Source organism: Labeo rohita, chromosome 8, assembly GCF_022985175.1.
Source record: "Labeo rohita strain BAU-BD-2019 chromosome 8, IGBB_LRoh.1.0, whole genome shotgun sequence".
Taxonomy (NCBI): Eukaryota; Metazoa; Chordata; class Actinopteri; order Cypriniformes; family Cyprinidae; genus Labeo; species Labeo rohita.
In genome coordinates this window covers 34,388,385-34,413,740 of record NC_066876.1, presented here as the reverse complement: position 1 = coordinate 34,413,740, position 25,356 = coordinate 34,388,385, and the positions used below count along the sequence as shown (strand labels likewise).

The 25,356-nt window shown below is 33.3% G+C and overlaps 1 protein-coding gene across 2 annotated transcripts in view; it reads left to right on the top strand.

Annotated features, from left to right (window-relative positions):
* cux2b (cut-like homeobox 2b) overlaps nt 1-25,356 on the top strand; it is a 219,452-nt gene that overhangs the window by 96,428 nt on the left and 97,668 nt on the right. For both annotated transcript variants that reach the window (XM_051117900.1, XM_051117899.1), the window contains exons 2-3: nt 3,144-3,254; nt 8,899-8,946. In XM_051117900.1, coding sequence (XP_050973857.1) covers nt 8,911-8,946 — 36 coding nt within the window. In that variant the 5' untranslated portion in view covers nt 3,144-3,254; nt 8,899-8,910. The remainder of the gene's footprint in view (nt 1-3,143; nt 3,255-8,898; nt 8,947-25,356) is intronic.

Below are 25,356 nucleotides of genomic sequence, written 5' to 3'. Positions count from 1 at the left end.
AATTCCAAACACAGTCCTACATATTTATTTAGAATGAAGGTCATGTCATTTAGCACACCTGCTTTTGTAGATATACAACCTTTTTTTACACACTACAAAGTCAAGTTAAAGCACAAAACCTGTGCTACCTTGTTTTGGTTTTTTTTGGTTGTTAGATATTAGTTTTTCTAGATCTGTTAAGCACTACAAATTTTTGTGTGTCACTTCATGTTGACGTTCTCATCCGTACGTCAGTCAGATTAACAGCCTGTAGTCTGCTGAAAGCTAATAGAGGTTAAATCCAACCATCACAGTCCATCAAACTCGTCCAGTCCCTCAACAATTATGTCTTAACGGCTCTGTAAATGACTTCTATTATATAAAGAAGCTTAAATTTGTCTTTTCGTTTCCCGTTGATCATTGGTGTTTCTACTTTAGCCTTTGGCAGGTGAAAATTGTCATGAAACCGCATTGTGTTTTAACTCAGATGAAGTCCTCAGTCTAAAGAGGTCAAATAAGCGACTTGATTGTGTTGTTTTTAATTAGCAAGTGTCCTAAACACACAAAACCTGGCCGTCCAGATCCTCATCATCACACTTTCAGACTCCAGTAAGAAAATGAAGAGTTTGAAAAGCATCCAAGCATTGGTGCGGAAAGCCGTGCCGTAAATCTGGGGCTGCGTTACAGCTTTTGTCCTCAGGAATTCTTCCTCTCCCATTAGATAATTTTCTAAATTGCCTTTAAGTAAGACTTCAGATTAATTAAAACATAGTAAATTTAATTTTATGTCATGTACGAATTTGGTACAGTAATTGAAAAGCCCTCTCCCTCATTTTTTAGCTTTAGTTTGAACGCAAAGACCTTTGACGGTGAGAGAATGTGAGGATGGAGTTGTTTTATAAGTAGCCTGAGATGGGAAACACGACTTGCAGTTGGAGCAAGTTTTTATCAGTGTTGAGTGAAGGAGTTCTGTAGGGGGTTGTGTACTAATACTTCAAGTATTTGATTAAAGATAAAACTGTAAAATTGTGAAATACTATGAATCTATTTTAAAATGCAATTTATTTCTGTGATTCAAAGCTGAATTTTCAGCATCAGTACTCCAGTCTTCAGTGTCACATGATCCTTCAGAAATCATTGAATGGTAGTGTATACCATTAATAATATTTCATCATATTACAGTAAATATGTCTTGTAAGACTGAATAGAATTTCTGAAAAACAAACTTAGGGTGTAGAGCACGGGTTACTAACATGCAACCCCAGACCACAAATCCAGTCGTAAGTAGCATGGGTATATTTGTAGCCAACAATACATTGTATGGGTCAAAATGAAATCGTTGGGATATCAAATAAAGATCATGTGCCATGAAGATATTTTGTAAATTTCCTACCGTAAATATATCAAAACTTAATTTTTGATTAGAAAAATCTGTTCCTAAGAACTTCATTTGGACAACTTTATAGGCTCAAATTATTTCTCAGTTTTTTTTTGCACCCTCAGATTTTCAATTAGTTGTGTCTCAGCCAAATTTTGTCCTATCATAACAAACCATACAGTAAAGCTTATTTATTAATCTTTCAGATGATGTGTAAATAAATTTAAAAAAATTGACCCTTATGACTGGTTTTGTGGTCCATGGTCACATTAAAACTAAAACCAAAAAACAAAAAAATAAAACATAAAACTTAGTCTAAACAAAAATGTGAAATGTTGTAAATATATCTTGAAAGATAATTTTATGATTTTTCAATATGTTTCTGCCACAGAATTAAAAAAAAAAGTGATTGTGACTTGTCAATCTCAGTATTCAGATCTTTGTCGGCGCCAATAGCCTTGTGGTTAGTGCGCCGACAAGTATTTAGATTTTTTTTTTTTTTTTCAGAATTATGAATTTATATCTCACTTTTTTCTGCCACAGAATAAAAAATTACCTAAAGGGTATATTTGACTTTTTTTATTACAATTTTGAGTTTATATCTCACAATCCTGATTTATTTATTTTTCTCAGAATTGCAAGTTTATATCTTGCAGTTCTGAGTTTGGGATGCAATTCTGCATTTCTCTTGTGAGAATTGTGAGGTTATATCTTGCTGTTTATAATTTTAGACCTTTTTCTTGGAATTGTGAGTTTGTTGCAATTCTGACGTTTTTCTATACATTTATTTATTGCTATATAACAATTTACAAAGAAAAAAACATTTATTCTTTCAAGATTATTTACTATAATATAATACAATTTATTAATGATATACACTACTGTTAATAATCAGCAAGGATGCATTAAATTGATCAAAACTGATTAAGACATTTTTAATATTACAAGTTTTTTATTTCAAATAAATGCTGTTCTTTTGAACTTTCTATTCATTAAATACCCTGGGAAAAAAATACCCAAAAACATTGCCAATAATCAGAAATGTTTCTTGAGCAGCAAATCAGCATATTAGAATGATTTCTGAAGGATCATGTGACACTCAAGGCTCAAAGCAATGATGCTGAAAATTCAGCTTTACAGAAATAAATTGGATTTTAAAATGTATTAAAATAGAAACAGTTATTTTAAATTGCAATAATATTTCGCATTATTGCTGTTTTATTTTCTGAAAAATATATTTATACCAGGTGTATAGTTCACCAAGGTATTACTGTTATGCCACAATGTTTGAAAAACCATGTTAATGTGACGTTACATGTACAGAAAAACACAGCAGTACTTTCTAATATTGATTTTATTCGTGCCGACCTCTCTACAGTCGTCCTCGAGCATATTTCAGTCTTTCTGCTCAGCAGGTCAGCTGAATAAGATGGATATTGGTGAATATGCATGTGCCATTTTCTCCCTCCGCCCTCTCTCTGTCTCTCTCTCTGTCTCTCTCTCTCTCTCTCTCCCATGACTGTTGCAGAGGTATTGATTATTTTGGATTCTGATTATCTAAAAGGCCTTCTGCTACTGTAGGGATTGAATTTATTTTGGTTTAATTATTAATGGGGCTGAGCTTACAGTAAGCAGTCGCCTTCTATCAGATCATGACGGATTACACGGTTAATATTCAGCAGCGTATATTTATTTATGTATGTACTAAGCTGTGTATATGAGTGTTGGCAGGCCTCTCTAAAGCCGCTCTCTCTCTCTCTCTCTCTCTTTCTCTTTGTCTCTGTAGAGGGAGCTAAATTCAGTGGCGGCACAACTAGCAGGCCGACAGGAAGAGAGCGAGGACTCCCATAAGCACCTGGTGGAACTGAGCCGTGAATTTAAGAAAAATGTCCCAGAGGTGAGTGGGAGAGCGAGAAATAGTTTAGTGTGTGTGTGTGAAGTTCATTTAATCAGTTTCATGCTGATAGAGCCTGTTAAGGTTTTCTCGACCTTACCTGAGATGGCAACCAAGTTTGGTTCACGTTTAGCATTTTTGACCCTCATATGCACTTTTGTTTGTTTGCTTCTCCTCTCACTTTCTGTCTGTCTTCTCTTGTCTGAACTCCCCCCCCCTTTCTCGTATTTCAGAACTTTTTGAGCCAATCATATGATCCGCAAGTGCCATGTGACTAATTATTCTAGAATAGCTGGAAAATGACATCATGATGAAATTGATAGGCTGATTTTGGCACTTTTGCATGTTAATGCATTTATTTAAATATTTATTGACATTTACAGAAATGTGTTTATTATCATATTACGTAATTTACTAAATTCCATTCAATTTACTATAATATAATATTTTTTATATTTATTATATATATTTATATTATTCTTTTTTATGTCGTTTTTTTTTTAGTTTAGCCACTGCGACATTTACGTTTTTGTTTAGATTTAATTTCAGTTAATATTTATTTTATTTCAATCTTATTCAATTAATATTATGTATATAAATAAATAAATAAATAAATAAATAAATAAAAGATACCTAGATCATTCTTCACCTCAGAAGCAAAATATATTTAAATATGTTTTGCATAAATAAAATATAACCTATTTTATGATGATTAGGATCCTTTGCATTATTGTTATTATTATTATTATGATGATGCCAATTAAACCTTTTTCTCCCCAAAATTGTCATTTGAAAATAATGCAAACAATGAAAAAAAAAAACGAACACATTTTTTGTTTTAATTTTAATTTTTATTTTAATATTAGTAACCTTGCTGTACACCCTAAGTTTGTTTTTTATTAATTCCATTCAATTTTTTTTTAGATATATTTACTATTATATAATGAGATATCGTTAATGATATACACTACCATTCAAAAGTATAAGATCACATTAATATTTTATTAAGCAAGGATGTAATAAATTGATCAAAAATGATAGTAAATACATTTATGATGTTACAAAAGATTTCTATTTCAAATAAATTAATATATATGTATATATATACACAGTATCTCACAAAAGTGAGTATACCCCTCACATTTCAGCAATCATTTTAGTATATCTTCTCAAGGGACAATAATATAGAAATGAAACTTGAATATATTTTAGAGTAGACAATGTGCAGCTTGTATAGCAGTGTATATTTACTGTTCCCTAAAAAGAACTCAACTTACAGCCATTATTGTCAAAACAGCTGGCAAAAAAAGTGAGTACTCCCTAAGTGAACTAACTTGTCAAAACTGTGTCCAAAGTGTCAATAGTTTGTGTTAGCACCATTGTTATCTGGCACTGCCTTAATCATTCTGTGCATGGAATTCACCAGAGCTGCACAGGTTGTTGCTGGGATCCTCTTCAAATCCTCTATAATAACATCATGGAGCTGCTGGATGTTAGACGCATGGTGCTTCTCCACCTTCCGCTTGAGGATGCCCCATAGGTGCTCAGTAGGGTTTAGGTCAGATCACCTTCACCTGCACCTTCCTCAGCAAGGCACTTGTCATCTTGGTGGTGTGTTTGGGGTCATTATCATGTTGGAAAACCGCCGTTCTTCCCAGTTTCTGAAGGGAAGGCATCATGTTCTGCTTCAGAAATGTACAGTACATAATAGAATCCATGTTTCCCTCAATAAACCGCAGCTTCCCAGTAGCAGCAGCACTCATACAGCTCCAGACCATGATGCTACCACCACCATGCTTGACTGTAGGAGAGACACAGTTTTCTTGGTACTCCTCACCAGGGCATCACCACACATTCTGGACACCATCTGAGCCAAACAAGTTTATCTTAGTCTTATCAGACTATAGGACATGGTTCCAGTAATTCATGCTCTTGGACAGGTTGTCTTCAGCAAAGTGTTTGCGGGGTTTCTTGTAAGCCAGCTTCAGAAGAGGCTTCCTTCTCAGATGATGCCAGTGCAAACCAACTTGTTGCAGTGTGCAGCGTATGGTCTGAACACTGACAAGCGGACCTTCTGCTTCTGCAACCTCTAAAGCAATGCTGGCAGCACTCATGCATCTGTTTTTTGAAGAAAGTCTATGCACTCAACTTTGTTGATCGACCCTTGCGAGGCCTATTCTGAATGGAACCCGTCTTGGAAAACCTCTGTATGACCCTGGCCACAGTACTGTAACTCCGTTTCAGGTTGTTACTGAACTCTTATAGCCTAGGCCATCTTTGTGGAGAGCAACAATTTTAATTCTCAAATCTTCAGAGAGGTCTTTGCCATGAGGTGCCTTGTTGAACATCCAGTGGTCAGTATGAGAGAATTGTACTCAAAGCACCAAATTTTAACCGCTCTAATACAAGATACACAACTTTGTATGGTCGTGTCAAGCTGACAAAAACATGAACATGATGAATAGGACATGTGGCTTTGCATGGTTAAATGACATAGTGCTGTTATCACTTAGGGAGTACTCACTTTTGTTGCCAGCTATTTTGACAATAATGGCTGAATGTTGAGTTATTTTCAGGGGACAGTAAATATAAAAATATCCAAGTTTCATTTCTATAGTATTATTCCTTAAGAAGATATACTAAAAAACGTTGCTGAAATGTGAGGGATATATATATAACTATTTTTAACATTAATAATAATCAGAAAAAATATTTGTTGAGCAGCAAATCAGCAGGATCTGAAGGATCATGTGACACTGAAGACAGGAGTAATGATGCTGAAAATTCAGCTTTGCATCACAGAAATAAATTACATTTTAAAATATATTAAAATTGAAAATAGTTATTTTAAGTTGTAAAAACATTTCACAATATTACTGATTTTACTGCATTTTTGAGACATACGAAAACTTAAAAAAAAAAAAAGTAACATTGATAATAAACAGAAATGTTTCCTGAGCAGGAAATCAGCATATTAGAATGATTTCTGAAGGATCATGTGACACTGAAGACTGGAGTAATGATGCTGAAAATTTAACTTTGATCACAGAAATAAATTACATTTTGAAATATATTCACATAGTAAAGACTTATTTTAAATTGTAATAAAATTTCACTTTATTACTGATTTTACTGTATTTTTAATTAAATAAATTCAGCCTTGATAAGCATAAAAGCCTTTCAGGAATGAGCCCAGACTTTGCTTATTTATTTTTAATTTTTTTAGGAATATATGGCTAATGCTTTTATATACGTTTTGAAAAACCATCAAAGAGGATGCCACGGCATCTATCAGAAGGGCCTTTGCTTTTCAGTATCTCTATTGTTGTCTCCGCCCCTCTTGTTTGTCTCCGCCCTTTTCACTGTCTGCCCCACCCCTCTTGACATTCCTCTTCTTTTGTCTCCTCCCCTGTCTTCTCAGCCCCTCCCATTTTCCCGCCCCTCTTCCACTATGAGCCATTTCTATCTAACATTCCCGAGCTCTTGTCTAGTTTCTCTAGTTTCATAAACCTCAGAATAGTTCTATCTCTGTCAGACTGTCACTCGGCGTGTCTGTTTCACTGAAGACATACAAACCCATTCGTCCCTCCAGTATCAGCACTAATAGTGTAACACAGAGTATCTTCTGTTTATTGACGTCGCTTGTCACATCCAGCTCAGAACAGGCAGACATCAGCATTTAATCTTCCAGAACCTTCAGCAAAACCTCTCAGAAAATGAGCCGCTCGTTCCCGTGGAGGAAAATCCTCCGCCGAACGTCTTTAAGTTCAAGTCCCTCTCCGTTTAAATTCCCGTCACTCTAATCCGGAGCTGCGCCTCCGATTCCTCTTCAGGTAAAGGTGACGACGGGAGGAATGCTTGTCACGCGTCTCTCATTATACGCGCTTTGACATTTTACATTTTTCCTCGTTAGCGGCCTCCCTTTTTCCAAGGCTGCGTTTGAAGCTTCGACACGATCCGGCGTCAGACCTCTCGACTCAGAAGCCCGACTCCTCGTTTGCTCTCCACTTGACACAAATGTCATCAGTGACAATCAGAATTTACAAGATTAGCAGACGTCTGGAGCGAATGGGGCTCGTGCTAGCCGTGTCGTTAAAGATTGCGCCGTAATTGAACGTAAACAAAGCGTCAGTAATGGATTGACAGGAGAATCACATGAGTTATTTGTGTTAATGGAGAAGTTATTATTGTCTTCAGACGAAGGTTATCGGTTCAATACAACATTTATTAACAACATATGTGGCGTGCTGTTGATTACCACAGACAATCATTCGTTTTTTGTTTTAGGTTTTTTTGGATGTACAATACTAATGCATATACAATGGATGTCTATAAGGAAAAATAGTGTAGCCAACTGTTACCAATGTTATTCAATTAGATTTTTCTCTTGAAATATTGCATACAAGTTTATGACATAATCCATAATTGATACTGTCATACTAGTCTCATTGTTAGCATGTATATTGTTCAAGTTTAATTTTTTTTTTAATCATTTATTCATTTGATTTGATCTATAGACAGCTAAAGCTGTATGAAAATCTTATTTTAGTAGCATTGATATATTATTATACAGTTTGTTAACATCTTAAATTTGATTTTTTAAAATATTTTACAACATTTTACATTTGATTTTTTAAAAATATTTTACTCTTTATTTTACTATATTATTTTTAGATTTAATTTTGCTGTATTTTTTATTTTTATTATATATAATTTTAATTATAATTATATTTTATTATTATATAGTTTTTTAGATGTATTTTTTTGTTAATCCAGTGCAGTTTGTTTTATATTTTATGTCAGTTAATTTTTATTTATTTATTTATTTATTTATTGTAAGAGTCAAAGATTTTCACTCTTAGATTTTATTAGATGCACTAAATGCTGGGAGTAGAAGTACAGGAAATTGCCTTTTCCTAACTGTGAAATGTCATTTGACTCAGAAACTTTTGTGGTGAATCTTATTTAAAATAAAATAAAAAATGAATTTAATTTAATTAAAAAACTAAACTAAACTAAAATAAAATAAAATACCCAGGTCTTTCCTCACATCAAAATCAACAGCAGTTATTTTGCATAAATAAAATACAATCATTATGCCACATTTTTCTCCCCAAAATTGCCAAAATGCAAATTAAAAAAATTAAATTAAAATTAAAAATTATTTATTTATTTTTTGTAGATTTTATTAGATGCAGTAAATGGGACTCAAAAAAATAAAATAAAATAAAATATTTTGCATAAATTAAATATAACATATTTTTGCACTGTGACAATTATTATGCCAAAATGACAGTTTGAAAATAATGCACAATGCAAAAATAGGCTTTATTTTCTTCAAACAAAATAAAAATCTTAATTTCTTTGGTGCAATATCACCCAAACATGTAAAATATTAAATAAAATTAAAATATTTTGGATAAATAAAATATAACCTATTTTTGCATTGTGACAATTATTATGCCACTTTTTTTTCTCCCCAAAATTGTCATTTCAAAAAAAAAATTCTCAAAAAAAATATGCACCCCCCCCTCAAAAATAGGCTTTATTTTCTTCAAACAAAATAAAAATCTTATTGTTGTTGATGCAATATCATACCACGTTTTGTGGGATTCATCAGTGTTTGTCTCTGTTTCTCTGTGTTTAGGAGGTGTTGGAGATGGTTTCGCCCGTCCTCAAGAGTTTCCAAGCTCAGGTCAGTCAGCTCTCCCCGCTTAATGCCGATTACATCATATACACCACAAAAATAATGCTGCTCGCATGTCTGTTCATGCTGGAGATATTTGTACATCAATACTTTAAATAACATCAGAGTCAGTTGAATGCATTTAGGCGTCTGTCGTTATTTCTGTATGTTTTATGTAGTCGTTCGCTGCCTCTCTCTGCATCACGTCATCCGTATCTGTACTCCATCCCCCCCGCCCTCCGCTGTATCGACTGGTATCATTTTCCCGTCAGACTTAAGTAGCATCTCTCCTCCATTAAGACGCAGGAGTACTGGAGGCCTCTCTCACTCTCTCTGTCATGCTGTTGTAATGGTGCACTCCCCGTTCCTTCCCTGACATGCTCCTGTCGAGAAAGTCATCTGATCTCCTCTCAAAGCCAGTGCTCGAGCCATTAAACAGCAGATCATAAATCATATTTGCGATCCTCATCTGTGGTCCAGAGAGCTCAGGCATACTGAAATGATAGCGCAGGTTTCCCGGCTCATCAGGAGTGATTCGCTGCTGTCACGGACTCCAGCTGGCCGCATGATGTTGTGTTGTGCAGGAATGCAATGGCATTTTTTGGGAAAAAGTTTTTCCAAAACAAGAACCATCATCAAAGTTTCTTTGAAGATTCTGTTGAACACAAAAGAAGATGTTTTGAAGAATGTTGGTAACCAAAGAGTTGATGGTAGCCGTTGCCTTCCATTCCAAAAAAGGCAATGAAAGTCAGTGGGGAGCAAAAGCTTTTTGCTACCAACATTCTTCAAAATTTGTTTTGTGTTCAACAGAAAACATTTTTGGTTGATCTAATCACAAGTGTTCAGTCGCATCTAGTTGCTCATGTTGGTATTAACATGCATGTCAGATCTGTCTCCAGTGGCCACTTGTGATTGGATTTCATCAAGATTTTGTTGAGAGTAGAGCTCGTTGTGAGTGCGAGGTCCCGCTGAACATATCCCGCTGAGCATGTATTCACTTATTTCTTATTTTGTTTTTACTTGGAAATCTGAAAGTAAAGTGAGTTGCAAACAGGCTTTTACATTGATTCAAGCAATAAGACTTGTCGCTGTGCTTTTTTTGGTGAATGTAATCATAGCATTAGGGCATTAGTAGGTAGAATCAGGGTCCTGGAAATATCAAGGAATTTTAAAAATCTCAAAAAACATTAAATAATATTAAATTAAATTAAATAGTAAATATAAAATGTATAGAAAAAGTGTGCTTGCTTAATTAAGTTATTTATATATATATATATATATATATATATATATTTATTATTACATTTTATTTTATTTTTGTTTTGCACTGCTTTAAAATATTTCAGAAGCATAATGCAATTATGCAATATTTTTAAATAATCTTCTACTTAAACTGGAAAACTTTAAGTAGAAACTCATTGAAACTCATAAATTAATATTTTTATTTATAAATTATATACACTATCTGTCAAAAGTTTTTGAACAGTAAGATTCTTATTGTTTTTTAAAGAAGTCTCTTCTGCTCACCAAGCATGCATTTATTTATCCAAAGCAGAGCGAAAACTAAAATTTTTAATCATTTCTACTATTTAAAATAGCTGTTTTTGATTTGATTATATTTTAAAATGATATATATTTCTGTGATTTCAAAGTTGAATTTTTAGCACAATTACTCCAGTCACATGAACCTTCAGAAATCATGCTAATATTCGGAATTGCTTTAAAAAATTCAGAATATTTATATATGTATTTATTTATTTTTATTTTTATTTTTATTTTTGAAACAGCTGAGTAGAATTTTTTTCAGGTTTCTGTTATGAATAGAATGTTCAGAAGCATTTATCTTTTGTGACATTATAAATGTTTTTATTATCATTCCCATCAAACACTGGCTCCACACTTTTGAATGGTATAGTGTATAATGTTACAAAAGCTTTATATTTCAGATAAATGCTGATGTTTGGATCTTTCTGTTCATCAAAGAACACTGAGAAAAATGTGCTCAACTGTTTTCAATATTGATAATAATAATATATAATGTTTCTTGAACAGCAAGTCAGCATTTTAGAATGATTTCTGAAGGATCATGTGACTGGAGTAATGATGCCGAAAATTCAGATTTGATCACAGGAATAAATTATATTTAACATATATTCAAATAGAAAGCAGGTATTTTATATTGTAAAAATATTTCACAATGTTACTGCTTTTGCTGTATTTTGTATCAAATAAATGCAGGCTTGGTGAGCGGTGAACATTTTCTGGTAGCGTATATACTTTTTTTTTTCTAGCTGTGAACCGCACTTAAATATTTTGTGCAATTTTTATGAATGCAGTCTTTAAAAACAAATACATATATAAATAATCATTACCCAGTGATCATGAACAACTGGGTATATCATGGGTGTTTAATCTTTATATGGTGTGGGAACCTTCACAGCATGCTGAATGAGTGCCTTGAATAGTTAATAAATAATACAAATATTAAGGACACATTTGTAAACCTTTTATGATTTTATTTTATTTTATTTGTTTGTGGCATTTAGATCCTGACGTAGATGTTAACTGTTGGTTTGTATGGCTGCTGTGCAGTGATATAGCCGGTGAACAGGTGTCATAATTGTTACTATACTGTGTTTTGAACTGGAACGACCTATGCATTTTATAATTTGTAGATCTAGAGCATCCCTCACTGAGAGGTGCATGATGGGTAAACTTCACAGGGACCACTTAGCGCGCAGGAGAAGTTTAACAGTGAGAGTAAACTACGAGAGCTCGGAGCGTTATGTAGGTGGAGTGTGTGTTTGTGTGTTCTGGGTCCCTCTGAAGCGTGCGTGTGTGTGTGTGTTTTGGGTCTCTTCGGCCCTCGTTCTCCTCCCTCCTCCAGCGGCGCGCTTTCTCGAGGTCCCCGGTGGTTCTTGGACCCTTATCGTGCCACTTTTAAAAGAGAAGTCGTCGGCTTTGAAGTGTTTGCGACATGACAGGTTTCTCTTTTCTTTCTCTGTTTCATTTCTGCGCGTCCCTCCCTCTCCTCCCCTCCTGCCTCGCCTGCTAATTATCGTTAACCAGGCGGCTGATTAGAAACACGCGTCGACCTAGATTCCCGAAGCGTTCGGTCGCGCGAAAGGGTTAATCCCCGAGCTGGTGGCTGTCATTGGTCGTCTCCCTCCTCCTCCTCCTTCTTCTTCTTCTTCTTCTTCCTCTTCATCGTCGTCGTCTTCTCTTCTTCTTTCCTGTTCTTTTCTCTTTCGGAGTGGAAGAGAGCTAATGAGGTCCCGTCAGAGCCGGGGAGAGGTGTTAATTTGGCCTGTGAAGTGGAAAGGAGATTAAGGACAGTAAGAAGTCGAGTTTACGGCTTAAAATACATCGCTGTCCTTATTAATCCAAAGGCCCTGGGAGACCAGCAGCACTTTTTGGTTTTATAATGAAGAGTGTCTTATAATGAAGGTAATTTTAATAAAATTTACTGCGAGGAGGCTCGCGTCCGACGGCGTGTGTGTCTTAATAGAGTTGGCCGCACCGCTGGGTCTGATATCGGAGAGGTGTCGACGATCCCTCGTGCTCGCGCTCCGGCCTTTTTCTCCCTTTGAGAAGTGTTATGCCACACGGCGCTCACCTTAAGAGAGGAAATTGGTTTCAAACTTTTGCCAAGCACGTGGAAACGGAGTCAGACAAAGAGTAAAAACAGAGCCAGTTGGACTTTTGTGATTCTCAATAGTATGCCAAAGGGAAATTAACCCTTTAAAGCATAAGAAAAAATAGTCATACAATAATGAAAAACCAACTTTTTTGAAGCCTTTGAACATTTAATATTTAATCATTCAGGCTTTTATGGCTCATATGTGATCCTGGACCACAAAACCAGTCGTAAGTAGCGCAGGTATATTTGCAACAACAGCCAACAATTCATTGTATGGGTCAAGATTATCCATTTTTCTTTTATGCCAAAAATCAGTAGGATATTAAATAAAGATCATGTTGATTAAATTGTTCTTTTTTAACTTTTTATTCATCAAAGTATCTTGTAAAAGTATCAACAAGTTTATCAACAAAGTTTTGATATTAAATAAAGATCATGTTCCATGAAGATATTTTGTAAATTTCCTACCGCAAGTATCTCAAAATTTAATTTTTGATTAATAATGTGCATTGCTAAGAACTTCATTTGGGCAACTTCAGAGGTGATTTTCTCAATATTTAGAGCTCAATATATATATATTTTTTATTTTTTTAGATTTAGATTTTTTTTTTCTTCAGATTCTAGGTTTTCAAATTGTTTTTTTCTTGGTCAAATATTGCCCTATCCTAACAAACCATACCATATCAATGGAAAGCTTATTTATTCAGCATTCGGATAATATAATATAGCTATAAATAATATAATATCATATCATATAATATATGCAATTTGGTGCAGATGTTGATATTTATATGAGCAAAAAGATTAATTTCTGATAACTTGTAATGTAAGTCAATGAGATCTTTATAACATTATAGCAGACTACTTGCATAAAATAATATAAATATCAGTCGTCACACTTTATCTGCTAATAATGTTGTAGTAAGACGATGTCAAGAAAGCTTCTTTAGTCCAGTAAGTGTTCATCCTGACATACACTGCCGTTCCAAATTTTGGGATCAGTAAAATGTTTTTTAATAGAAGTTTCTTAATGCTCATCAAGGCTGCATTTATTTGATCAAAAATCCAGAAAAAAGCAGCAATATTGTGTAATATTATTTCAATGTAAAACAACTGTTTTCTATGTGAATATATTTTAAAATGTAATTTATTCCTGTGATCAAAGCTGAATTTTCAGCATCATTACTCCAGTCTTCAGTGTCACATGACTCTTCAGATTACTTATCAATGTTGAAAACAGTTGTACTGCTTAATATTTTGTAGGAACTTGTGATACTTTATTCAGGATTCTTTAACAAATAAAAAGTTAAAAAATAACAGCATTTATTTCAAATAGAAATCTTTTGTAACAATATAAACTACCATTTAAAAGTTAGTGGTCAGTAAACTTTTATTCTTTTCATACACAATGGTAATTCAAAGTGCTTTACATAAAAGGAATTAAAATAATCTGATAAAATCTAATTTAAAAAAAATTGTATCTGATAAATTGTTAAAAAGTGATTTCTATTTTGAATAAATTGTTCTTTTTTAACTCTTTATTCATCAAAGTATCTTGTAAAAGAATCACAGGTTGCAAAAAAATATTAAGCAGCACAACATGTTTCCAGATTTGATAATAAATATCATAAATCAGCATATTAGAATGATCACTAAAGACTAGAGTAATGGCTGATGAAAATTCAGCTTTGCATCACAGGAATAAATTATATTTTAAAAAGTATTAAAATAGAAAACCATTACTTTACACTCTAATGATATTTCACACTGTTTTTTCTGTATTTTTGATAAAGTAAATGCAGCGTTGAAGAGCATGTAAGAATTCTTTAAAAGAAACGTGAAGCATGAGCTGAAGGTGGACATTTGTACAGTTATACTAAAAGGCCTTTTACTTGCTAAATAAGTCTAAACTATTAATCAGATGACAGAAGGCATGTAGTAGTTTGTTCAACAAGTTTATCAACAAAGTTTCGATGATTTTAGAGGCCTTAGAAATTTGCCTTGGTAGGCTTTTTAGGGTTAAACATTTAAAGAAATATTTTATCCAGAAATGAACCTGTAGGTTACATATCACTTGTGGACTACTTTTATGGACATTTTTTAATAATAATTTTCATTTTTGTTTGAACTAACCCATTAAACTGTCCAACATAACGCACACTCTCTTATTTCAACAGGATCGTGTTTGCATCTTTAAGGTTTTCTTCTAGGGATCTATTTGGGATATTCAGTAGGAGTCTGGTAGACTTTCTTTTAGGATGTTTTGACTAGTAGCAGATGCTTTTGTGTCTCTGGTTTAAGATGTCAGGCCCGAATTAACCAGTCAGCTAATTTTCTCTCCCTCTCAGTGTCTGTTGGCACTCGCAGAGAGAAAACATCCACGCAGGGCCCTAATTATGAAAACTTGCTTTACAAAGATAATCCGAGGAGTAATTTAGCGTGCACAATGAGAGTCGTGGCGCCGTGCAGATGGAGAATCTGATAAATAGTTCGGAACATGTAATTAGCAACTCGGTTCTGTTTCGTGCCATTAACCCCTGCGGCCCAGAAATCTTCACCCGCCATTATCAGACGAAGAGGTAAAACGCAATCCAGCTGACTACACACCCCGAACGAGACCCGCTATTCATCTCGCTCCGCTTGTGGGGATTCGCAGTCAGACACCTGTTTTCTGGGGCAGGAGGGTCTCGGGTGCTTCAGAGGAACATTTAAGACACTCAGCACTAAATTATTAATCTGTGGAGTGGATGGCTTTTCTGCACACGTGCACACATTAGTGCATCCGAGGTCCTTTGCTCTGAGCGGGTTTACTTCAGGATGCATTTATTTCGGTGAAGTGCAGAAAAACGAAAGGACACCACAGGATGTTTTATTGCTAATATAGTGCATGTTATTGCATTTCTGGACGCTCTTTATTTGACATGTGTAGCACAGAGTGACAGGAAGTTATTGGGAGGAGGAAACAAGAATGTGATTCAGATATGTTGCATGTTTTGCTGGTGTTTCGGTCAGAGAGAACCACTTCAGAAATGGAAATTAATGTAATTTATTGTATTCGCTACTGTTATACACTATATCTTAAACCAGAGACGCAAAAACATCCGCTACTAGTCACAACATCCCAGATTCCTCCTAATATCCCATATAGATCCCTATAGGAAACCTCACAGAAGAAAACACGATCCTTTAGAAATGGCAGAACTTGCATTATATTGAACAAAAGCAAAACGTAGAGAACATTTTTATTTAAAAAAACATCTGTAAAATACCATTAAAATAGTGTATTTTTAAATAATATACACTTCTGTTCAACTTTTTTTTTTTTTTTTTTTTTTTTTTTTTTAAGAAATTCATACTTTTATTCAGCAAGGATGCATTAAAATTGATCAAAAGTGACAGTAAAGACATTTATAATGTTACAAAAACTGTATTTTTCAAATAAATTCTGTTCTTTTGAACTTTTTAGGTATCAAAGAATCGTGAAAGATGTATTTCACAAAAATATGAAGCAGCATAACTGTTTTCAACATGGATAATAATGAGAATGTCTCTTGAGCAGCAAATCAGCACATTGAAATGATTTCTGAAGAATCATGTGACACTGGAGTAATGATGCTGAAAATTCAGCTTTGCATTACAGAAATAAATTACAATTTATAATATATTCAAATAGAAAGCAGTTATTTTACTTAGCAATAATATTTCACAATTTTACTGGTTATAATGTATTTTTAATCAAATAAATGCAGCCTTGGTGAGCAGAAGAGACGCCAAGAAACAGCAAATTAAATAATCTTAATCTTATTATGTTCGTGGTCTAATTGTGAACAATGTGTCATTTCAGGTTTACAAAATGTCACATTACAGGTTGTTGATGTCATTTCAGGTTTACATAGAGCACGTAATAGAATTGATGATCTTTATTTGACACATATGTAGCATAAAGTGACAGGAAGTTACTGGAAAAAGAAACAAGAATGTGATTCAGAAATGTTGCATTTTTTTGCTAGTGATTCGCTCAGACAGAACCACTTCAGAAATGAAAATTAATGCAGTTTATAATATACACTACTATTCAAAAGGTTTTTTTTTTTTTTTTTTTAATTAGTCCTTTTATTCAGCAAGGATGCATTAAATTGATCAAAAGTGATAGTAAAGGCGTTAATAATGTTACAAAAAATGTCTCCTTCAAATAAATGCTGTTCTTTTGAACTTTCTATTCATTAAAGACTCAAAAATATGAAGCAACACAACTGTTTTCAACATTGATAATAACAAGAAATGTTTCTGGAGCAGCAAATCAGCACATTAGAATAATTCCTGAAGAATCACTGACACTGAAGACTGGAGTAATGATGCTGAAAATTCAGCTTTGCATCACAAAAATAAATTACAATGTAATATATACTAAAATAGGAAACAGTCATTTTAAATAGCAATAATATGTCACAATTTTACTGATTTTAATGTGTTCTTATATTAAATAATAATAATAATAATAATAAATTTAGCCTTGGTGAGCAGAAGAGACACCAGGAAACACCAAATTAAATAATCTTAATAATCTTATTATGTTCGTGGTCTAATTGTGAAGAAATGTGTCATTTCTGCACGTAATAGAATCGTTGCTCTTTATTTGACACATATGTAGCATAGAGTGACAAGACGTTAAAGAAACAAGAATGTGATTCAGAAATGTTGCATTTTTTGCTGGTGATTTGCTCAGACAGACCCACTTCAGAAATGAAAATTAATGCAGTTTATTACATTAATATGCACTACTGATTTTTTTAAGAAATTAATACTTTTATTCAGCAAGGATGCATTCAGTTGATCAAAAGTGACAGTAGTGACTTTCTATTCATCAAAGAATCAACAATATGAAGCAGCAGAACTATTTTCAACATTGATAATAACAAGAACTGTTTCTTAAGCAGCAAATCAGCACACTGGAATGATTTCTGAAGAATCATGTGTCAACTGAAGACTGAAGTAATGGTGCTAAAAATTCAGCTTTGAATCACAGAAATAAATTACAATTCGTAATATATTCAAATAGAAATCCGTTATTTTAAATAGCAATAATTTTTCACAATTTTGCTGATTTTAATGTATTTTAGTCAAATAAATGCAGCCTTGATGAGCAGAAGAGACACCAAAAACACCAAATCTTATTGTGAACGATTCATCAGTGCACAATATTTCAAAAAGAATGTCACATTACAGGTGTTAATGTCATTTCAGGTTTACTTATATGCTGAATCTTAGTTTGTAAGTAAATACTAGGTGCTTGCTTGTTTTTAAGAGGACACATCCTAGACGTTCTCACTAAGAATAATTTATACAGCACCATAAATCACGATACCCGGTCCGTTGTTTGTTGGGGCCCGTAAGCTCGGCTGACCTTGCGGTGTGGCCTGAATATCCGCCGCAAGGTAAGTCGCTCGTTCTTTGATCCAGCGACAACACGTAGGGCCGGTCCTTCCTCTGGTTTTTGATTAATTCCTGAAGGAAATGATAATTCATCTTGAATGTATAAATATGTTATGAATCGTGGAATAAATCAAAGAGTAAAGGCACGATAATTAATTATAGCAGTATGTAAGAGAAGAGCGCGCGGGGGGAAGAGCGCGTTATGTCGCTTGCTTCCTCTCAGCGTTATGATGAGAAGAGCTGTAATTACCTTCCTGTTCTAGAGGCTGCCTCCGGCTGTGCCGATTTGTACGCTCCTGTGGGCCTGGCGGTCGTAAACCTTTTCCCAGGCTAATTGTCATGAGGGCCTAATGCACTGCCATAACGAAAGCGAGCGTGCCGATGGGGTGCGTCTCTCACACGCTTTCTAGAACTACAAGTTCTGTTCCGAAACGCTCTTATGATGCTGTCTAAGTAGGGAGCTCGCTAGAATTTAGACAGCTTCGGCGTGTGTGAGGTGAATGAGTCCGTCTGGATCATTTTCAGGTGTGTGTGTGTGTGTGTGTTTCTTCAGGCATTGTCTTAATTTTATTGAGTTGGTAAGTGAACTCACTCGCACACGCGCGTCTCGTCGAAACATTAGCGAAAGCCTTTCAAGGTTTAATTGCAAATCACGGCACAGTTTAAACACAGTTACTGCTGAGCTATTCCATGGACGTGCTAATATGAATATATCCAATATTAACAAGGGAATCTCTTAAAAACTCTCTGTGTTGGATTTAAACTGTACTTCAGTTCCCAAACCCATATAAACAGCACTTCAATTGATGCATACTAACATTTAGAAAGTCCTTTGTTCAGAGTCAGCATGCTAATGTTAAAGATGCTGTTTTACTTTTCAGATGGTGTTACCATCAATATACCTGTCCTTTTTAGCACTGTTTTCTAAAGCAAGAATTACTGTTATTACTTCTATTTCTTATTAAATTAGAACAAACCCCTGTGCACTGTTATTTTAGTATAATTTATACTTTAGAAATTCATAAAATATATAGTTTAATATATAATATATATTATTTTATTACATTCATTTATTATGTATTTATTTTTAAGTTTACATTTTATTTTTATATTTTGTTCATTTTAATTTACTTTTGTTGTATTACTTTTTTTATTTTTATTTCTGCTTAGCTGTTTAGCTTTTTCTTACAGATTTAGTTTGACTATTTTGTTGTACTACTTCTTTTTACAGTTTTTTTTTCTTTTTTCATTTTGAGAGATTTTAGTATTTCAACTTTTTTTTTAAATTTCAGTTACCAAGACAGCGTAATTCTTTGAATTAATTTAAATTTTAAGTTTAAACTTGAATTAAATTACAATTTTCATTTTGTTTATATCAGCTTTACTTTAATAATGAAACTGGTTATTAGTATTTTGCATTAACAATAATGAAATATAAAATATTAATAATATATGAACAGTTTATTTGCAAAAACAGATAACTCATGGGGTTTTTAATTTTCAAAAATCATGTTCATTGTTATCATGTTTTTTTTTTTTTTGTTTGTTTTATTGTCTTAGTAGCTGTATTTTTTTTTTTTTTTTTTTTTTTTTACCTAATCAAAATAACCTGACTGCAGTTTGATTGATGTTAATTGGAATGCACATGATTTTTGAAAATTGTTAAAAACTGAGTTATCTATTTTTGCAAATGAACCCTTCATATATTAAATATACTATATGCATTTATTAATTTTGAATTAGCTTTTACTTGTATATATTTTATTTTAAGTATTAGTATGTTTTTAGATTTTGTTTTTTTTTGTACTTTTTTCATTTTTATTTTTATTTGTTTATTTTTAGTTGTGAATATTAGTTTGACATTTTAGTGCTTCAGCTTAAACTTTTTGAAAAATTGAAGCTTTCAATAACAAAAACAGTTTTTAATACTTTAGGTAACAAAAACAAGCCTGCCCGTAAGCCCAAGTATTGAACTCATAACTCATCCTGCATCCTCCATCCTTTATTTTTAATTTCTATTTAGCTTACTTTTTTTTTCACTTTTAGAGAGTTTAGTATTTCAACTTAAACTTTTTTTTTTTTTTAAATTTCAGTTACCAAGACAGTGTTCTTAATTTATTTTAATTCTTTGAATTAATTTAAATTTAAAGTTTAATCTTAAATTAAATTTAAAATGTTCATTTTTTTTATTTCAGCTTTATTTAAATAATGAAAATGGTTTGTAATAGTTTTGCGTTAACAATAATAATATATTAAATATTAATAATATATGAAAAGTTTATTAGCAAAAAGTTAGTTATCTAATTTTGCAAATGAACCTTCATATATTAAATATACTATATGCATTTATTAATTTTGAATTAGCTTTTATTTGTATACATTTTATTTTAAGATTTAAGTATTAGTATATTTAAGTTTTAGATTTTTTTAATGTTTATTTTTAGTTGTTAATGTTAGTTTGACCTTTTAGTGCTCAACTTTTTAAAAATTTAAGCTTTATTTCAATAACAAAAATAGTTTTTAATACTTTAGGTAACTTTAGATGTTCTTAATTTATTTTAATTCTTTAAATTAATTTGAATTTTAAGTTTAAACATTTTAAATAAAACATTTTGTTTATTTCAGCATTATTTAAATAATGAAAATGGCATTATTATAGTTTTTTGTTAACAATAATAACATATTAAATAAAGTTAAAAAAAATAATATATAAAAGTAATATACGTAATAGAAAAAAACTTTTTTATTTTTAAATTTTGTTTTTTATTGTTTTATTGTGTTAGCTGTATTTTAAGTTATTTTTACATAATCAAAATAATCCAACTGCAGTTTGATTGAGAATCATTGGAATGGACAATGAAAAAACAAGAATTTTTAATCTGTTTTTGCAAATAAACTCTTCATATATACTGTATATATTTTAAGTATTAGTTTTAGATTTTTCTTACTTTTTTATTTTTATTTATCTTTTTTTTTTTTTTTTTTTTTTATTAGTTAATTAATTAGTTTTTTTAATTAGCATTTTAGTGCTTCAGCTTAAACTTTTTAAAAACTGAAGCTTTATTGCAATTACAAAAACAGTTTTTAATACTTTAGGTAACAAAAACAAGCCTGCCCATAAGCCCAAGTATTAAACCCATAACTCATCCTGCACCGTTTGTACTACATATATAAATGTTTCCTCAACTCATATTTTATTATGTTGAGGCCTCAAATCCCATCTAGAGACTCAAATATCATTGAGACTTTAGCATGGGCTCTTTTGATTTGGGTCACCCAACTAAAAACCATCCAAAACACCTTAGCAATGCAATTAAAACCTCCCAGAACACACCAGAGTGGCAAACACCACTCGCGCTCTCTTCAGAAAATGTGTAAATGAGTTCTGTATTCTACAACTTTCATCCTACCTCAATGTCCCTATTTAGTCCTAGAACACATCCTAATGTGCTAATGACTACGGCTGTCACAGGCTGAACCACACTAGCAGGTTCACGAGCAGCAGGTCCATTAGGTATTCCTGTCACGCCGGTGGCCGCAGCCCACAGAGCTGATATAAATAGGTTGCAGCAGGCCTGAAACCGGGACTCTCCTCTCCTCCCCGACTTTATCACCCGTGTCCGGCACGTGTTAGCGGGGTGTGATCTCTGCTGCTTTTCTCTTTGTCTCTCTCTCTTTTCTCACACTCTCTTGTGCCCGTGTGGGAGAGGGTTCACACGTGCGATGCACGGAAGTGTGAGCTTTAGCCCTGCATAATCTACTGCATTTATGGCATTACTACATTTTAAAGGCGTAGTTCAGTCAAACATGAAAATTCATGTGTTTTTGATGCTAAGCCTCATGTTTTTATCACGCTTTGTTTACCATGTACTGATATAGTGACAAAAATTGTAACTTTTTACTCACCCTCAGGCCTTCAAAGATGCTGTTGAGTTTGTTTCTTCATCAGATTTGGAGAATTACTTGACTTCCTCAGCAATGGATCCTCTGCAGTGAATGGGTGCAGTCAGAATGAGAGTCCAAACAGCTGATAAAAACATCATAATAATCCACAACTAAAGATGTTTTTAACTTCATATTGTTGCTTCATATTGAGTCCTGTATTCAAATATAGCTTTCTCCAGTGCAGAAGTCATCTCGTCTGAATCAGGAGAGAAATATGCGCAGATCAAGAACTGTTTTCAAGCCAAAACAGTGTAAAATCTGATCTAAACAAATGTGTGGGTGGATTTTGATGTGAGAGACAACAGGAGATGGACTGTTTCTCTGGAGGAAGTGTTATTATGAATTATTGACTCAGTATTTTAGCCAGAATCGATAGTTTGAAGTTAAAACATCTAAATGATGGATTTGTTTTTTACAAACATGCAGCTTTTTAGTTCACTAGATGCTAACTGATGGAATGGAGTGGTGTGGATTGCTTGTGGATTATTGTGATGTTTTTATCAGCTGTTTGGACTCTCATTCTGACGGCACCCATTCACTGCAGAGGATCCGTTGGTGAATGCTACATTCATGCAGAAAGAAAACTCGTCTACATCTTGGATGGAGTACATTTTCAGCAGATTTTCATTTTTGGGTGAACTATTCTTTGGTGCTTCACGGAAAACTGTGATATATCATCTTGATTGCGCTAAAGAATCATAATATTATAATGCTACCACATGCAAAAAAAATCATGGGACTTTTTTGTGAATGCAAACAGCTGCATATGGGTCTGAGTGCATTAGAAACTAATTTACTCTGCATATGCAGCTTACAGAAAGCATAACTGTATGCGTAAGCTAATTTGTTCCTCGTTTTACAAGCTGCCTAAGTTGTCCAAAAGCATGTCAAACCAATTCTACACGGGGACTTCAGCCCCAGTAAAACACAGTAAACATGCATCGAACTGCTTGCTGTTTTGCATTAGTGACAAAATGTCCACGCAGCGAGTTGAATGTAGGACATCAGATGAAAAACAACGGCGGCTGGAGCTTTTCAAGAGTGAGAAACACACATTCCACTTATTAATGACAAAAAAGCAATGTTTATTTATTTTAATTTAGATTTTAGTTTAGATTGTTTTATTTATTGCAGCGTCTCAGAATACTAAGTGGTGAAATTAATGATCAAGATCAAAACTATATTTTTACAGTAATTACAACTGGCAATGTGCAAGAATCCAGAAACAACAATGGAGGTATTAAAACGCTATTCTCTGTAAATACAATGAATAGTATGAATAGTAAATAATAATTACTATTTATTATTGTATTATATAAATAGTTTGTCCATCTGGCTATTTATCTAAACAATAATAACTACATTACATTGATATAACAATGTTAAATAGATGTATAGAGAGAGAGAGGGAAAAAGAGACCAAAATCTAAGTAGAAAAGTATATATAAAAAAATGTAAAATTGAAAGTTCACAAAGATTTACTTTTGTAATATAATAAATGTAACAATAATTAATGTGATATAACAAATGTTACAATAATACATAGCAGGGTAATTACAGTTAACTAAAACTATAAAAACTGAAATAAAATAATATATTATTATTATTATTATTATTATTATTATAAGACTGACTGCCAAAACACTATGTATATATATATATATATATATATATATATATATAATATTATTATTATTATTATTATATTTTTTTAACTTTATGTACTAAAATAAGTCAAACTGAAATTAAAAAGATAGACATATTAAAAAACTCATAAAAAGTAATAACTGACTGCCAAGACAATATATTTTTTTATACTTTTATTTTTATTTTTAACTTTATGTACTAAAATAAGTAAAACTGAAATAAAAATGAATAAAAACTAAATAGACATATAAAAAACTCATAAAAAGTGATAAATACACAAAACTTTAACTAAAATTAAAAATGGATCAAAATGGAAAATATCAAAATCAAAATGGAAAATATCAAAATAAAAATAATTTGTGACAGAAGTATTGTTTTGGGAGTGGGAATGAAATTGGGACACATTGCAGGTTGGACTTGATCCTGATTCACCCATGAGCACCATGGCTCAGTGTGTAGCTCATGCATGAATGGCTGTGCTCAGACGTCTGTAAGGCTGTAAGTGTGTGTGTGAGATTAGAGATCTCCTCCTGTGAGATCCTTTAGCGGTACAGCTGTTTAGCACGCGTCGGCCCTCACCGCTGAGCGCTGGTTTGTTATGCTGCTAAAACTAATGCCTTGTCTGCATGTGTACGGACAAGACATTTGTCATTTAGAGTGGCGTTTCCACAGACAGTGTGTTCATGTTCGTGTGCTTGTGTGTGTTTTATAAATAGGTCTCTCTCGCTGTAGCCAGGTGGAATTGATGCGCTTCAGCACATTTTGCAGGGTGTCGTCAGCGGAGGGTTTAATTTTTACAGTCCTGACAGTGTGAGGTCTCAAGCTCAAGAGATGCTACGCCCGAGTGACGCCACCGCTGTGCAAATGTTAGACGTGTTTGCGGACGCAGCATCGGCGCGCCACACGCGCACACACAGACAAAACAGCCATCGCTCCGGTGTCACAGAAATAGGGTCAGATGTACGCCGCACCTTTAAAGAGCATCTGCAGCATCTCTTTGTCTTTGGATTTCACACACCTGGAGGAAATACCCACGTTATTTTGGCTCCTCACTGCTTGCCAAAATGTGCGCTATTCAGCTGTATCCCACAATGCAATACACTTGACTTGACCTTCTGCTTCCAGCATGATGAAAGAACCAGAAGTCATATCATGTTATTTTTAACTGCTTTTTTGAGCAAGTTGGCAAAAGAGCTTGTTTTAGATTAAATTGATATTAAAATGAATTTAAAGTCTGCGTGAACCAGAAGTTTCTGCGACTTTATTTCAGTGTAGTGAAAACGAAATATTGAATAAAGGGTGGGGTTTTATTTTAGCGCTCCTCCTCTCTGACGCTCACTCACTGTAATGGTCAGAGGGGCGTGGTTACGGATATTGGCGTCATCGGAGAAGGAATGCCATTCCAAAGCGGGTTACCTTGAACGGATGAATTGTTCACCTCAAGACTAGCAGTGTGCGCTAACAAAGTAAATAAAGTCAATTTTGATTTAAAGAACTTCAAAATCAGAATACGTATTCATGTTCCAGATTTCTGGACAGTATGTTTGTACAAAATTCAGAATGTAAGAATTGCTTCTTTTTCAGTTAATGATTGTGAATTTTAACTGAACTGGTCACAACACACAGGAAGTTAAGTTGTATTTGGTAGAATGGCAGGAAGAGGAATTTACTCAATGCAATGATCCACAAAAGGTACATTTTTATAGATAGCATTTTACATCTATCCATCCTTCATTATATCTGTTGTTCTGTTT